Genomic DNA, 17585 nt, shown 5'->3' on the forward strand with positions numbered 1-17585 from the left:
TCGAGGCAGCATGACAAATTTCATGCCTCAAAAGGGGGTAAAAGTCAGAAAAAGTTTGAGAAGCACTGGACTAGGCTCATACCAGAAGAATGACCATCCAGATATGCACCATCAAGTATAGGAGTCTTACCCACATATCACTATGTTCATCAGGTAAAGGCGCCAGAATATTTTTGTGGTCATATTTCTTCTCACTGGAACATTCAGGCCATTTTAACTCAATGAAAATAAATTTACTTTCAAAATTCTTTTTGAAACCACTCTGGCCCTGTCATGTTACTGTGCTGTCTTACTAAGATCAGGGTCAATTACAATTCTAAAGAGGTTACTAATTAGTTAAAACTAGCAGTGACAATCCTGGCTTTGTAAGCATTAGGTATTAAGCTTTTTGTTATGAGTTAATACACATGTTTGGTAGACATGCTGAAGTATCCATATATTGGAGCGGACATTTTTATCTTGAGTGGTATATTCCTAAATGGTTTCACTAATGTACAGAAAAATATATTGGCAGTGATCTCAACAAATAAACAGGAATAGAACTGTACAGGCCAAACACATTACAGTCAGACCAACAAAACCAGCTTTTGAACTCTGAAGCTTTTGTGACTCATTTTTCCTGCTTGGGTTGATACATTTGGTAACACTGCACAGTGGCTGGGATTGACTGAATGAGAATGGAGGAGGCGGGGAGTACTAATTTCAGCAACATCTGCAAAGCATAGGAAAGTATTTGGCAATGAAATGGGAGGAGTGGGGTAACAGCAGAAAAATTTTACGATTTGAACTCTCTTCAACTCTTTTTTGGGTAGTTTATTTGTATATGGTTAAAATACAATACGCCATTTTGAGTGAGTATATCATTTCAGTTTGTTATTGTTAGTTATACTTGTCACTGTGGTGAATTGTCACTATCATAATTCTTTAAATTTATATTTCAAGTTGATCATGCTTTTGCAGCCGATGTGTAGTACTAGCGATGCAAGGCTAGCTGTGTCAGTTCTGAAGAAGAGCAAACTGGACTTGAAATATTAACTGCTTTTTTGCTCCACATAAGTCACCAGACCTACTGTGCTTCTCCAGTGTTTTCTGTTTTTTTTATTTTAGCCCTGTTAGGCAGTCTTCCTACAGACGTCTAAATATTCACCTTAAAAACCATATGGTAAGAGATCTTATTCTGTGGAATCCTCAAATCTTGGCTAAATCAAACCAGAATGTGCAGACCTTCTACTGGGTGACATTCAACAGGTTTACTTGTGTCCGTTGCGGGTGACTGGTTGATCGTAAAGGGTAGATGGGTTTTAGATTTTGTTTGGAGATCATCTAAGGGGAACAACCCTGAGGAATCAAGAACAAGCTACCTCACAGTGCCAGGGACCCTGGTCAATTCCAGCCTTGAGAGTGTGTCTGTGTGGAGTTTGCACATTCTCCACGTGCCTGTGTGGGTTTCCTCCGGGTGCTCCGGTTTCCTCCCACAGTCCAAAGTGTGCAGTCTAGGTAGATTGGCTATGCTAAGTAGCCCAGAGTATCCAGGGATGTGCAGGTTAGGTGGGTTAGCCATGTAAAATGCAAGGTTACAGGGTTGGGGTAGGTCTGGGTGGGATGCTCTTTGGAGGGTCGGTGTGGATTTGATGGGCCAAATGGCCTGCTTCCACACTGTAGGGATTCTATGATACTGTGATTTCAGTTATTCTTCACTAGTAAGTAGCTCAAGAATCTCACATTTGAAACTTGATTTAGTACCTGCCCTTGAGTAGAGCACAGCAGACAGGCTCTGAACTTCATTATGTACAGCTGCTTGCACTATCTTGGTTGGTAACTGATATTCAGTGTTGGCAGTCCTGATGTCAGTTACACAGAGAATTGAATCTATCTGATGAACAATAAGCACAGCAAGCATTGGGAAATAAACAATTTATATAATTACTTGAGAGAATGCAATGGAGTTTAAAAATTTAATAATGCTGCTTCAATTTCTGTTGCCAAATATTCCCTCTGATATCTATATTCTAGCCCTAAGTTATTCATGTTTAATTATTTGAGAGCTGGACATTAATTATTGTGAATTTTGTGTTGGATTTGAACTAAGATTACCTGGATAATATGCCTCTCTGTCAATTTGGCCAGCATTTAGTGGGTCACCTGCACTGATCAGTAGCTTAAATACTGTTACCTAGTGGTCTTTAGCTGTGTTAACTTTCAAGCCCACCCGGAGTATTGTCAAGTTAAATCAAAATTTATACTTTTTTCTTATAGGCACTGCCATTGAAGTTGAGCCAGGAGACAGCTGGTGAGTTTTTTCTTTACAGCCTCACAGTCTGAGCTCATTTTCTTACCTTCAATAATCTTTAAATTGGTTATGTAAGTGACAATAAAAATGCAGCCATTTCTCTGTAGATTTATGCTATGAGCTACGTAGGGAACATGTTGTATATTTTTTCAATCACTAGTAAATATACCAACAAGTGAAACTTTCTTCTTTATTTTACTGTAGGTTGTAAACGGTTTCAAACTAGTGGTAATAAGAATGCTACACACTGTTCTGGCATTGCTTTATAGTTTTCTGAAATACAACCTTTTTTAAAAACCTGTAAATTATAAGGTGGAAAACCTCTTATTTTGAGGAGCGGTATTATATATTTCAAGTTGCAGGCAAAGTATTGCAATTTAGTGAAAAGCGTGCTTTTTTAAAAAAATTATCTCTAGCTGTTCCTAAATCAAAGTGTACAATAATTTAGGTTTGAGAGAAATCTGGGCAACATTTAATAAGTGCCGCATTAGCTGAATTATCTTGTTAATATTTTTGTTTTGTCCCTCAAGACTGATATTATTTTGAATCTTTTATACACCTTCACGGTTTAAGCTGTTATTATCCTGAAACTACACCTGCTGAACACTTTTCTGAGAATATTTCCTTGTTAAATTGTTGTGTTTCATGTTTAGCCTAATAAAAGGAATTTAATTCACAGTTGGAAAACAAGGTACAATCATTAGTTTTACTTGGCCTTCATATGCGGCCCTGACATGACAATACATTTGACTACATTTGACTCTTAACTGCTTTGTACAACATATATCTTTTATCATCACCTTCAAAGGCTGTGCTGAAATATGTATTAGACATTGCCTACATAGACATTAAACACCATACATTCATTAGGTGAATTTCTTCCCTGATTCAAGGGGCAAAGTGCCATTTGTTGTTTATTTCTGGCATTAGGTGGATTGAATACTCTGCACAGCCATAGAACCCCACAGTTTTGTTTTCACACTGTTGCCCACATGTTCCCTCAACCTGGTATGGTCCTGCTATAGCCAGAAGTATATAATTGTAATATTTGAATATCAATAATTGTTGCTATGTCACTACAGCTATAAATTCACCTCTCCACTAAACAGGAATTTCTAAACAATGTCATATATTTCCACTTAGAGCAGTTTGGCAGTATAAACGTGGTGTGAATTTCACTGCTTATTCCAGTTCCATTACCATATATCAGGAATACTGCTCCACTAAGTCAAACTGGCCATAAAAGAGATTCTTATAGGCAGCCTGATCAGTATTACATTTATGATAACAGATGTGTTCCTTTCTGGTTGGGAGAAAACTGGATGGTGTAGCACCCTAGACACTTATAGTTTCAAGGCTTAAATCCAGCATGACTGATGTGGTAGAAAATCTGCTCTGTCTGATCAGGATTGTAATATGGAAGGAAATGGATAATTTTAATCCACTTCTCAATTCTGTTGTTGTTTTCCACCATGGTTTGGGCCTACAATAGAAATTTAATTGGTGTTCACATTCATTGAGGCCACAGGAATGTTCATAGAGTCATATAGCATGAAAACAGACATTTTGGTCCAAATTGTCCAAATTCCTCTGGCAGATTGTTCCATACATGCACCACCCGTTGCATGAAAAAGTTATCTCTCAGGTCTTTTTAAGATCTTTTCCATCTTACTTTAAACTTATGCCCTCTAGTTTTTGACTCCCCACCCTAGGAAAAAGGCCTTGGCTATTCACCCTATCCATGCCCCTCGTGATTTTTTAAACCTCTATAGCTCACCCCTCAGCCTCCGACGCTCTAGGAAAAATGCCCCAGGCTATTCAGCCTCTTCCTATTACTCAAACACTCCATTCTCCATCCTTGTAAATCTTTTCTGCACTCTCTCAAGTTTAACAACATCCTTCCCATGGAAGGGTGATCAGAATTGAATGCAGTATTCCAAAAGCGGTGAACACGGTATTCCAAAACTGGCCAAACCAATGTCCTTTGCAGCTGCAACATGACCTCCCAACTCCTGTACTCAATGTACTGACCAATAAAGGCAAGCATATCAAATACCTTCTTCAACACTCTGTCTACCTTTGACTCCACTTTTAAGGAACTATGTACCTGCACTCCTATGTCTCTTTCTTTGGCAACACTCTCCACAGCCCTACTATTAACTGTGTAACTCCTGCCCCAGTTTGCCTTAACAAAATGCCATACCTCACATTCATCTAAATTAAAGTCTATCTGCCACTGCTTAGCCCATTGGCCCATCTGATCAAGGTCTCATTGTACTCTGAGATAATCACCTTCACTGTCCACTACACCACCTATTTTGGTGTCATCTGCAAATGTACTAACCATACTTCCTATATTCACTTCCAAGTCTTTTATTTAAGTGATGAAAAGCAGTGGACCCAGCAGTGATCCTTATGGCACATCTCTGGTCACAGGCCTCCAGTCTGAAAAGCAACCCCCTATCATCACACTCTATCTCCTACCTTGAAGCCAATTTTGTATCCAATTGGCTAGCTCCCCCAGATCCTATGTGATCTAAGCTTACTAACCAGTCTGCCACACGGAACTTTGTTGAACACTTTGTTGAAGCCCATATGGACAACATCTCCCGTTGTGCCTTCATCAATTTTCTTTGTCACTTCAAAACTTTAAATATGTCATTCTGTTATAGTCAGTAATTGTTATCTGAAGTTGGTCAGACTACAGGGTGCTCTACTCTGGCTGGGCTGCAGCATATTGTACCTGGGAATACTTGAGACAGGCACAGTATGGGTAAAAGGACTCCCATTCACTGGAACTCACCTTGACCAGTGTAGGCATTAAGTGTAAAAATAAATCTTACCCATTTCATTGGCTAATTTTGCCACATTCCTCCCTTAATATTTTCAAACATATGGAATAGTAGAATACTCCAAAAGTGGCCAAACCAATGTCCTGTACAGCCGCAACATGACCTCCCAACTCCCATACTCAATGGACTGACCAATAAAGGCAAGCATACCAGATGCCGTCTTCAATGTCATGTCTACCCACAACTCCACTTTCAAGCAATTGTGAGCCTGCACTGCAAGGTCACTTTGTTCAGCAACATACCCCAGGACCTTACCATTAAGTGTATAAGTCCTGCCCTGATTTGCCTTTCCAAAATGCAAACCTCACATTTATCTAAATTAAACTCCATTTGCCACTCCACGCTTCAGCAAAGTGTTCGGCAAGGTTCCGCATGGTAGACTGGTTAGTAAAGTCAGATCACATGGAATGCAGAGGGAACTAGCCAATTGGATATAAAATTGGCTTCAAGGTAGGAGATAGAAGGTGGTGGTAGAGGTTGCTTTTCAGACTGGAGGCCTATGGACCAGAGGTGTGCCACAAGGATCCATGCTGAGTCCACGGCTTTCTGTCATTTATATAAAAGATTTGGATGTGAATATCGGAGGCATGGTTAGTAAGTTTGCAGATAACACCAAAATTGGAGGTGTAGTGGACAGCGAAGAAGGTTACCTCAGAGTAGCACAAGATCTTGATCAGATGGGCCAATGGGCCGAGGAGTGACAGATAGAGTTTAATTCAGATAAAGGTGAGGTACTGCATTTTGGAAAGGCAAATCAGGGCAGGACTTATACACTTAATGGTAAGTTCCTGGAGAGTTGAACAAAGAGACTTTGGAGAGCAGGTTCATAGTTCCTTGTAAGTGGAGTCACAGGTAGACATGATAGGGAAGAAAGTGTTTGGTATGCTTGCCTTTATTGGTTAGTGCATTGAGTATAGAAGTTGGGAAGTCATGTTGTGGCTGTTCAGGACATTGGTTTGGCCACTTTTGGAGTATTGCGTACAATTCTGGTCTCCCTCCTGTGGAAGGATGTTGTGAAACTTGAAAGGGTTCAGAAAAGATTTATTAGGATGTTGCCGGGGTTGGAGGGTTTGAGCTATAGGGAGAGGCTGAATAGACTGGGGCTATTTTCCCTGAAGCATCAGATGCTGAGGGGTGACCTTATAGAGGTTTATAAAATCATGAGGGGCAGGGGTAGGGTAAATAGGCAAGGTCTTTTTCCTCGGGTGGAGGAGTCCAAAATGAGAGGGTATAGGTTTAAGGTGAGAAGGGAAAGGTATAAAAGGGACCTAAGGGCAACATTTTTACACAGAGGGTGGTGCATGTATGGAATGAGTTGCCAGAGGAAGTGGTGGAGACTGGTACGATTACAACATTTAAAAGGCCTCTGGATGGGTATATGAATAGGAAAAGCTTAGAGGAATATGGGCCAAATGCTGGCAAATGGGACTACATCTATAAAGGGTATCTGGTCGGCATGGACAAGTTGGGCCAAAGGGTCTGTTTCTGTGCTATATATCTCTATGACTCTAAGACTCTAAGAAATTGACCATTTGGCTCCTTAAGCCTCTTCTGCCATTCAATAAGATCATGGCTAATCTGTTTGTGTTTTGAATTTCACATTCTCACCTGCTCCTCAGTCATTGTTGATTCCCACACCAAACAAAAATCCAGCTACCTCGGACTTAAAAAATATTCAATGTCCCCACTTCCTGTGCCTTCTGAAGCAGAGAGTTCTAAAGTTGCACAACCTCTGAGAGAAAAACATTCTTCTCACCTTTGTCCTAAAAGGGCCACCCGTAATTTTAAAGCAGTGTCTCCTTGTTCTGGACTGACCCACATGAGAAAACGTTCTTTTCCACATTCACCTTGTTAAGTCCATTCAGGATCAAATACTCTACAATCATGTCATCTCTCACTTTTCTAAATTCCAGTAGATAAAGAAACCCACTCATTCCAGGTATCAACCTGGTAAACTTCTTTTGAACTGCCTCTAATGCATGTATATCCTTCCTTAAATAAGGAGACCAAAACTGCACACAGTATTCGACTTGTGTCTCATCAATACCCTGTATTATTGAATATGTTTATGCTCAATTCTTCTCATTTTAAAGAAAACAACCAATTCATTTTTCAGATTATGTGCTATACCTGCACACTAGCCTTTTGTGAGTCATGCACCAGAACACTTAAATCCCTCTGCACTTGTGAATTTTGCAGTCATTCTCTCTTTAAGCAGTACTCTCCTTTTCATCTTTCTGCGAAAGTAAACAACTTCACCTTTTCCCACACTAAACCCCAAATGCCAGATTTTTGCCCACTCATTCAACCTATTGGTTTCATGCTCTAGATAGATATATATCTATCTGCACCACATTCTCCAGGATAATTAGGAGTGGCCTAGTCAGCCACTTGCAAATCCCACAAACAAATTTTAAAAACCTGTGAGCATGGCCAATGAGCATCTGTGGGATATGTAATCATAGTAAGAGGCATCACAATCTAGTCAAGTTCTAGCCCCGGAGTAGTTAAAACTGTACGGAAATGATGGCATGACTGCAGGAGCTGCCCTGCTAAAGCTAACTCAGCAGAAACAGATTATTAATGTATATGGCTGGCTTAGAATTGCATCACAGTGGATTTGCCCAGTGTCTCATAACTTTATATGATTTATTTTCTGATCTCAATCTTCTAGTAACCATTGTTGGCAATGAAAACCATGTCTAGGCATGTCGAAGCAAAGTCTTATTTACACACCAACTAATAACCTTTTAATAGTCCCTAGAAGCATTTAGTTTTAAACTTACATTTAATGTTTTACAACAGAATTGTGGAAATTTATCTTCCTAGCTAGTCGGCATTCTGTGCTTTGCTTTAACAGCACTGCTTCAGTGCGAATGCCAGAAATAAAGATGAAATTATAAATCAAAAAAATGAATTCAAATTGCATTCATTTACAATTCTCGATTAATTGATTTGTCACCTAATCAGCGTACAATTTAGAGTCGCACGGCAAAGCATTCAGTTATTATTCAATTGGGCAAATAGGAATATTAATCACTGCTACCCCTGATGCTTCTCAGATCCGTCATTAAGTGTACCTCATGGTGCCACAATCTGTATTTTAACTCTAGTGTACCTGGTGAAGAGTAAAACAAGGTGCCATTGATTAACATGTTTCATCCTATTGAGTACACCAAACATTAGTAAGAATGCCAGCATTTCAATTTCTAACTTCCCAACTTTTTCAATCATCTTCATGTGCAAACCTTTTCAAATAGCTCATGTTACAAACTTGCAAGTTCTGCTTTGAATAGAAACTTACAGAATCAGTTATCATAAATGTCATGTTGTTTCGAAATGGGTGTGAGATGACAACCTGGTAACTCTAGAACTTGAAGGCTTGACCCCCAACCAAAAAGTGAATATCAGAATTTATGCTTTCGTTTATAAGTTCTTTCACAATTTCTTCACAGGAATATTCTAGAATCAATTTACTTTCAAATGTCAAGTTTTTAAAGCAATGCATACTTTTAAAAGTATTTTAAAAGGCATTGAGATGAAAAGTCGTTAAAATGCTAACATATTAAGCATTGTTGTACTTTTCTGAAACAAAAAGAATAAGCAATTTTCTTTCCTATCAGGCAACTGGTAAATGCCTTATTATTGTTTAGCGACATCACTAGTCACGATCGCTCAGTAGTTCTTGTTAGGCATAAGACTTCACATCTTATCTTAGGGAAATGGAGGGAATAAAAGGACAGAAGCTGATTGCCAGGTAGGCTATCAAACAGAAATATGCTTGGGCAAGTTTTCACCAGTTTCAGAAGATTAGAATGTAGCATTTTGTCATTTTGTTTAAGTGAAGTCCAGGTTGAATTAAGTGAGTTAATTCCTAACTCTTACTCTGGATGTTTGTCAACTGTCTCAGAAATAAAACAGCTTAATGATTTCTCTTGGCCTCAAAATATTTGAATTCCATCCCATTCAATGTACAATCATGTGATGGAGTTATGAGTGGAAGCACCAATGCTTTTCAGCAGGAGAAAACAGAGAATGGTTTGCTTTGTGAATGTTCAGAACTTAGGAATGTTTAAGATTTCGTTTGGCTGTTCCATAAGACTATAACTTCGGTGAAGCTTGCCTGAACTCCACATATACACCATATCACATGTTCAGTCTTTTATTAGGAAGGAGTTGTTATTAAAATTGATTGGAGTAGCTTTACACTGCGCTAATAGGTGATAATGAATCAGCAGGTCATTTTCCTCAAAACCAGCTAATGCCTTACTATGAGATAGCAAGAACTGCAGATGCTGGAGTCAGAGATAACACAGTGTGGAGCTGGAGGAGCACAGCAGGCCAGGCAGCATCAGAGGAGCAGGAAAGCTGATGTTTTGGGTCGGGACCCTTACTATCATCCTTTGCCACAAAGTCAAAATCTATTGCATATTGTCGTATATCTAATCCATTTTTTTCTGCTCATCTGGAGATTATTTATCCATTCAATTTGTTTCTCAAATAGCTGTAAATACCTGAAATTTTAAATAAAACTGTAAATGTTGGGAAAAAATGGGTTTTGGTGTGGAGCCCCTCATAAATAAAGGTCATTTCGATAGTTTATCCCTTCAAAGAGATTGCTTTCCATCTGACCTCACCTAGTAATCCCATTCTGTGGGAGATCAGGTAGCCATTCCCATATAGCCATTCAAAAGCTATATTAGCATTTGTAGGAAAGGCATTATTAACTCCAAGTCAAGGTGAAACTAAACTGCAGTGGAACTGTGGGCTGGATTTTGTCCTAATGACATTGAATCTTTCAGTGGGTCCAGAAGAATCAGGTGCAGGAAGGATACGACTGCCTGAATCTGATCACGAGGCAGCAAGCTTATGAATGTGTGTCACATGGACTTGCTACAACTTCGCTAGGTCAGGATGGCTTGGTGTTGGAAGACCTTTATCCCCTAATCCTCTTGCAGGAGAACACACTATATTTAAAGGGCAGAAAGCCCTGTTTCAAAGCTGAAATTCTGTATGTACTCTTTCTGAAGGAAGATTTCAGTTGACTATCACAGCATTGTCAGATATGTGAATATCCCAAAAGAAACCTTTTGAGGGTCCAGGTAGATGAAATCTCCAACTTTGCTGCTTTCCTACTTCTGCCCAGAATTAACTACTGTTTGGAAGGCTCATGGCTGGACTTTCTGCCCCACTGCCAATTGAGGCCCTTAAGTGGCCAATAACTTTCCACTTAAGGGCCTCATCGTGCTGCTGCAGGTGGACCTGTCACTATGCAGCATGCATGGAAACTAAAGCGATGGCCATCTTGAAAGGGTGGGGTCCCTTCATGAAAGGCACTCATTACCTGATCAGGAGATTAGACATTGGAAAGAAGGAGCTCCCAGAGAACCATGTCTCTGCCCTTCCTTCCCATATTCCTGCACTCCGCTCCCTGTGATCCCCTACCCAGCAAATCAAAACCCCTACCCACACTACTTTTCTCTGGTCTCTGTTGCTGTGAGATCCTAGAACTCAGGTGCCTGTCCTTCTGGGCTATAGCCTCACTTATGGCTGTGCAGAGCGCAACAGCTGCTATCATCTCGTCAGCAGCTCTCTATGGTCGAATTTAATGCTTACCTTGTCTCCACTACCTCCTTTTACTCACTTGTGATGTGTGACTTACAAGTTGGAAGCCAACTCTCTGTCATTCCAGAGGGCTTTATGACACAACTGTGTAGTGTGACCATACGTCAGAGTCACATGTTCTGTTCGTGAAAGAGATTGATCAACCAGTTGGACTTTTATAACAATCTGGTGGTTTTCATGATTGATTATTTTCTAGTCCCAACTCAAAAATTATCAAATATATTGAATTGTTTACCTCATTAAGTATGCATCATGCCTCCTCAACACCTCTATCCCACAACCTTGCACTCAGCAGTGGCAGAAGTGTTTGCCTGGTGCAGGCACTATCTGGCATTTATGCCATGGCACCAAATTTAAATCCCAGTTGCGCACTATGTCAAACACTAGTAGCATAGTCTGAAGGAGCCACCCAAGTCAATGCAGGGTCGACACTCTGGGGGATTGTGTAGCAGTGCTGCAAAAAGATCTGCATTCCACAATGGTAAGTGTCACCATCTTATTTACACTATTTCATACTCACTCTCTCTCTGCCATTGCATCCAACTCCCACTAAGGTTCATGGCCTATCAATCTCAGTAATGAATGCAGCAGCTTTCCTCAGGGACTCTAATTCACACCATTCCTCCAAACTATTAACCCTTCCTGCTCTCTACACATTATATTCACTCGCTCAGCCCACCTCACCACCTTTTCTGACTGATAGAGGACCAACTTATGAATGACCATTGTCCCCCTTCACTGTTCATTGCGGCCAATAATGACAAACTGCCAGCTATCAGTCTGCTCGAAAAGCCAAGACAAAGCAGAAGCCTAGAGTTGCTGTGAGCATCCAGTTAGGCACAAAGTGAGTGAGCGCTAAGAAAGAAAGCTAAGAGTTCCGAGATGTACCCTATTCCAATATCTGTCCCTGCATACAAATCGGCCTGTAAACAGCCTTCCATTGTAAGGTGTTAATGGGCTCCAAAGTGCAGTACTAAGGTGGTAAGCTACTCTAAAAGCGGGTCCTGAATGTAACCTGATGATGTGGTGAGGCTGTGCTTTGCCCACGTCAACCTCCATGGATAGAATGTGAATGCAATTGCTGCCCATGGAGCATGCCCTGATATGTTGGAGAATGCTGACCAAGATGGATACTCAGAGAAAATGGTGGCAAGCCGTGGGTATCAGATACCCACTTAGACTTTCCTGTCAGGAATTGATGCTATCTAGTTTCTTTCCACTGTCTGGGAAAATAGGAAATTGTAAATAAGTAAGGTGAGATTAGGAAGTAGTGAGATGTTAATGCGTGCAGTTAGGCCTTTGCTGCTCGTTAGCAAGATTCTTGTTTCTCTGTTAAAACCATTACGGAAAGTCATAGCATTTTTTTCCCAGCATTGAAAATCTAATTTTTCTGACTTCATCATATTTTCCCAACTGAGTCACCATTGCCCATGTTGTTCGGAGGATGGGAAGTTTCTGCCCATTATTGCTGTATTAAGACATTCTAAAATAAATAACCAAACTATCAACAGCTGTAGATCTCAAGAAGGTGAGATAATTAACAGAAGAACTGGATGGATGGTGGAGTTGTATGGGATGACAGTGCAATTTGTTTATGTCATGAATTGTTAGGCATTACCTTACAGGGGAGACAGGCTCAGTACTCGTATTCAGAAAGAAATTGGATATATGCTTGATAAGGAAACACTTGCAGAGCTATGAGAAAAATCAGGATAGTAGTAATAATTGGATATTTTCCTCAAAGAACAGCATAGGCACAGCAGGACAAATGACCTGCTTCTGAGCTGTATGCTTCTGCAATCGCTTCAGCAATCTCTGAATTCTTATTAGTATATGTGATGCTACACCTTGTGATGCTAATACTGCCTTGTCGTGACTGAAAACAGCATAGACAAACAGGACTGAGGCACTGTCACAGTCTTTTTTCATTTGTATAATTTCTCCACATGGTGTTGATCTCAGTTTCACAGCACTATCAAGTAGTTTGTGGCAACTGGCCAGAATGTCAAAAGAAAGTTTACTGACTTATCAGCAGCCTGAATATGCTGCACTGCCATAGGACCAGAATAAGACAAGAACATGTCAATTGCTGATAACATCAAAATAAATGCCACAGATCAATATAAAGCTTATATTACAGACTACAACCCTTTATGAAGCATCACAAAAATATCATAACCAAAGGCTGTATTTACAAATGTAATGTCAACTGGGAACATTTCATTACAATGTTTATTCAATGTCATACTGAACTCTTCCAGTTCACATTAACCATTGGAACAGAGATCAGTAGAGGAGTATTATATAATCACATTGGTGATTTGGCATGCTCGCCATTGTTGGGTCAGTGCTGGGAATAAAGACTAGCACCATAAAGGATTCAATTCTTTCAAAGTATGAAGAAATTATACTTCATTTGCAATCTTGTTTGAAATACCATTGGAAGGCAAAAAAAATGTAGAAGGAAAAATGCTAAAATGGAGAGCTAGGCCGCATGCTGTCACCATTCAGTGTGCTCTTTATAACTCTGCTGAGGCAGGCCCACGGGATCGCCAATTAAACAGGATGTTGTAGGGAGGGTAGGACATGATGATAAAATATTAAATACTTCATTTTCCCCATTCCTGGAAACAATTCAGAATGCCTATACTTCTAATAACGTGGGACAAAATTAACCTTTTTTGTGCCAATATATGAAAAATGTAAAGCATGGCATATAATTAAGTTTATGTAGTGTCCCCAAAATATTTTTACTTAAAATCATGATAGCATTTGGGGAGACCACACCAGAATTTTGTAGCTTGGCAAACTTGTCTTATGATAAAAATTTTATATAAAAATAACATTTGAAATTAATAGCTAACTGAAACCGTGTTAAAGCATTTGATATGTTCACTTCTTTTTTGAGTCTCTACAAATCGCTGGGAACATTGCTACACTGACTAGAACAGAATACTAATATAAGCATGATGCAGGGCTTCTAATGGACAAGCGTTAGGTCGATGAGACTGCAAGCAGCTGCTTAATGATGCTGCATTGCAGCAGAGAATGGTAGTCCTTGAATGCCCTTGCAGACCTGAGAGTGAAGTGTAAGAGGACCTGCTGTGGAATTCAGTGTCAGTTCTGCCGAACCAAAGCATACCTATTAATAAGACTGATATGTTTTAGTTACTTCAAGAAAGGTAAATTAAGCAGAAAACAATTTGTTTTTTAAATGTGGAAGAAAGGAAAATATACATGTTCAGTCTTAAATAAGTATCTATTTATGTAAGAGATTATTTCTGTCCCATTTTTGCCTGAGAAGATACAAATATTCATGTAATTTAAATAGTGGGTTCGCTATGATATTTAGTGATGGTGTTCCTGCATCTATCAATTCTATTTCCAATCTTCTTCTACCCTTTTTCCTTCTTTTCTCTTTCTTTCTCCTAGACTCTTCTCTCCTGTCATCATGCCTCCTTTCATTTTTCACTGTTCAGGTCCTCTGCATTCCCAAATCCCCTAACACAACCATTTAGTACTCCTTAACATTTTAACACAGCTGGTACTGTGGTTCCAAATGTAATTCCATCTTAGATGAGTCTTTGGTATTCCTCTGTGTTCTCTTGGGATCCTCCAAAGGGCCCATTGAAGCACTTATTAGCGAAGCATTCAATTTCAACTGGCCCCATTCTACTGTCTCTTGTCAAACCTCCCCTCTATCACAATTGCTGCAAGCTATCCTTTTTTTTTCCCCTTATCCATTCACGGGATGAGGGCGTCACTGGCTAGGCAGCATTTATTGCCCAACCTTAATTGCCCAGCAGGCAGTTCAGAGTCAACCACATTGCTGTGGGTCTGGAGTCACATGTATGCCAGACCAGGTAAGAATAGCAGTTTCCTTCCCTGAAGAACATTAATGAACCAGATGGGTTTTTCTGACAATTGACAATGGATTCACGGTCATCATTAGATTGTTAATTCCAGATATTTATTGAATTCAAATTCCACTATCTGCCATTGCAGGATTTGAACCCGGGTCCCCAGAACATTATCTGGGTCTCTGGATTAACAGTCCAGTGATAATACCACTCAGCCATCGCCTCCCCATGTTCTTGTCAATGTCTTCACATCACCTCTTCCGGTACTGACCCTTTGGACTTTGTTATAGGATCAACTATCACTTCCCTTCTCTGCATCTCCCTCCATAACGTCCCTTCTTTTGTAAAGGAACTTGATCACCTCCAAACAGTTTTTCACAGATCGGTTTTGTGGGGCAAGGAAATGAATGAGCAATGCTCCCAACCTGGGGTTAAAAATCAGGCCAAGGAGTTGAAAGATCTTGAACTAATTTGCATGCAAGACTGAAGAATGTAAGTGGAAAACTCAACTGAGTATGTATAACCTTCAGAACAAGAATGAAATATCTGTCTCATTGTGAAAACATGCATGTTAACAAATGGTAATTTCCCATTTAATGTTTATTTATTTTTATTAATTCATGGGATGTTTGCCACGTGGGCTGCATCAGCATTTTTATTGCCCATTCCTAGCTGCCCTTGAGAGATGGTAGTGAGCTACCTTTTGAACTGTTGCAGTCCATTTGATGCGGGTAGACCCTTCATGCCATTAGGTAGGGACCGACAATGAAGGAACAGCAAAATGTTTCAAGTCAGGATGGTGAGTGGCTTGGAGGGGATCTTGAAGAGGGTAGTAATCCTATGTATCTGCAGCCCTTGTCCTTCTCGATGGAAGTGGTTGTAAGACTGTAAGGTGCTGCCTAAGGATCTTTGGCGAATTTCTGCTGAGCATCTTGCAGACAGTACACATTCCTGCTACTGAATGATGGTGGAGAAGTGACTGAATGTTTGCGGATGCGGTACCAAACAAGTAGGTTGTATTGCACTGGATGGTTTCAACTCTATTGAGTTTTGCTGGAGCTGGATGTATCCGGGCAAGTGGGGAGTATTCCATCACACTCCTGACTTGTGCCTTGTAGATGATGGACAGGTTTTGGGAGTCAGGAGGTAAGTTACTCATTACAAAATTCCTAGCCTCTGAACTGTTCTTGTAATCACTGTATTTATACAGTGAGTCCACTTGACTTTCTGGTCAACGGCAACCCCAGAATGTTGATGGTGGGGAATTCAGTGATGGTAATGCCATTGAATGTAAAGACATGGTGGTTAGATTGTTTCTTATGAGAGATGGGTATTGCCTGGCATTTGTGTAATGGAAATTGTACATTGATTTCAGTCTTTGCTCGAAACTTTGCGATAACAGCATGACTGTTACTGTTTCTAAAGTAAGAATATCACATCACTTCTGTAGAGGCTCATTGATGTGGATTAGTGAACCTACCTTATTCTAGAAATGCTCTTGTATTTTCCTTAGAAACCCATGGAACTTATTAAGGAAGAAGGGTGATGTCCATTATTAATATTTATATTAATGATTTGGATGAGGGAACAAAATGTAACATATCCAAGTTTGCAGATGATACCAAGTTGGGTTGGAGGGTGAACTGTGACAAGGATCCAGAGATCCTACAGCATGATCTTGACAGGTTGGGTGAGTGGGCAAATTAATGGCTGATGCAGTATAATTTGGATAAACGTGAGGTTATTCACTTCAGTAGCAAAAACAAGAAGGCAGATTACTACCTGAATGGCTGTAAATTGGGAGAGGGGAGTGTGCAGTGGGACCTGGGTGTCCTTGTTCACCATTTGCCGAAGGTAAGCATGCAGGTGCAGCAGGCCGTAAAGATGGCAAATGGTATGTTGGCCTTCATTGCGAGAGGTTTTGAGTACAGGAGCAGGGATGTGTTGTTGCAGTTATACAGGGCCTTGGTGAGGCCATGCATGGAATATTGTGTTCAGTTTTGGTCTCCTTTTCTGAGGAAGGATGCTCTTGCTCTCAAGGGAGTGCAGCGAAGGTTTACCAGGTTGATTCCAGGGATGGCGGGTCTGACATATGAGGAGAGATTGACAAGGTTGGAATTGTTTTTGCTAAGAGTTCAGACAAATAAGGAAGGATTATCATAGAGACTTATAAAATTCTAACAGGACTGTACAGGGTAGATGGAGGAGGGACGTTCCCGATGGTGGGTGTGTCCAGAGCCAGGGGTCACAGTATGAGGATTCGAGGTAGAGCATTTAGGACAGAGATGAGGAGATATTTCTTCACCCAAAGAGTGGTGAGCCTGTGGAATTCATTACCACAGGAAGTAGTTGATGCCAAAACATTGAATGTATTCAATTAGTGACTAGATATACTTGGGGCAAATGTGATCAAAGATTATGGGGAGCAAGCAGGATTAGGCTATTGAGTTGGATGATCGTGAAGAATGGCAGAGCAGGTTTGAAGGGCCAGATAGCCTCCTCCTGCTCCTATCTTCTATGTTTCTACGTTTCTATGAATTGAGTTCGGTTTTAGGATTGATCTTTAAAGGTGGATGAATTCTTAATTTGGGTGTTTTCAGACATGCTCATTTCTTAAGAACTGCTGGTCAGCAACATTTCCACAGTATCACTGCAGTAAGTGGTCATGTCTAAATGTAATAAATAGTAGGATGATCTCATGACTTTTGCAAGTCTACAGTTCTGAAAATAAATTTGCCATAACTGGTAACATTTAAAGCAGGAGAGCTGACATTCCAACCAATATCTTTTTTCTCCTTCTACTCCATGAGAAATGTGTTTTTGGAATTGTGAACTACCAACTTTAAGAGTTTACTGGAAGTATTGGCTCTTGTCACCTATTCTTCAATTCAAGGATGACGTCTCCTCAGGATCGCAGTTTACTGCTGTGCTACTCACATGACTTATCAGGTTGATTCT

The 17585-nt window shown here is 40.2% G+C and overlaps 1 protein-coding gene across 1 annotated transcript in view; it reads left to right on the forward strand.

Moving 5' to 3' along the window:
* The window catches only part of stard13b (StAR-related lipid transfer (START) domain containing 13b), a 450686-nt gene that overhangs the window by 206972 nt on the left and 226129 nt on the right, over window positions 1-17585 (forward strand). The window contains exon 4 of the mRNA XM_048598023.1: window positions 2257-2290. Coding sequence (XP_048453980.1) covers window positions 2257-2290 — 34 coding nt within the window. The remainder of the gene's footprint in view (window positions 1-2256; window positions 2291-17585) is intronic.

The sequence above is a fragment of the Rhincodon typus genome, chromosome 6 (assembly GCF_021869965.1).
Source record: "Rhincodon typus isolate 14 chromosome 6, sRhiTyp1.1, whole genome shotgun sequence".
NCBI classification, from domain to species: domain Eukaryota; kingdom Metazoa; phylum Chordata; class Chondrichthyes; order Orectolobiformes; family Rhincodontidae; genus Rhincodon; species Rhincodon typus.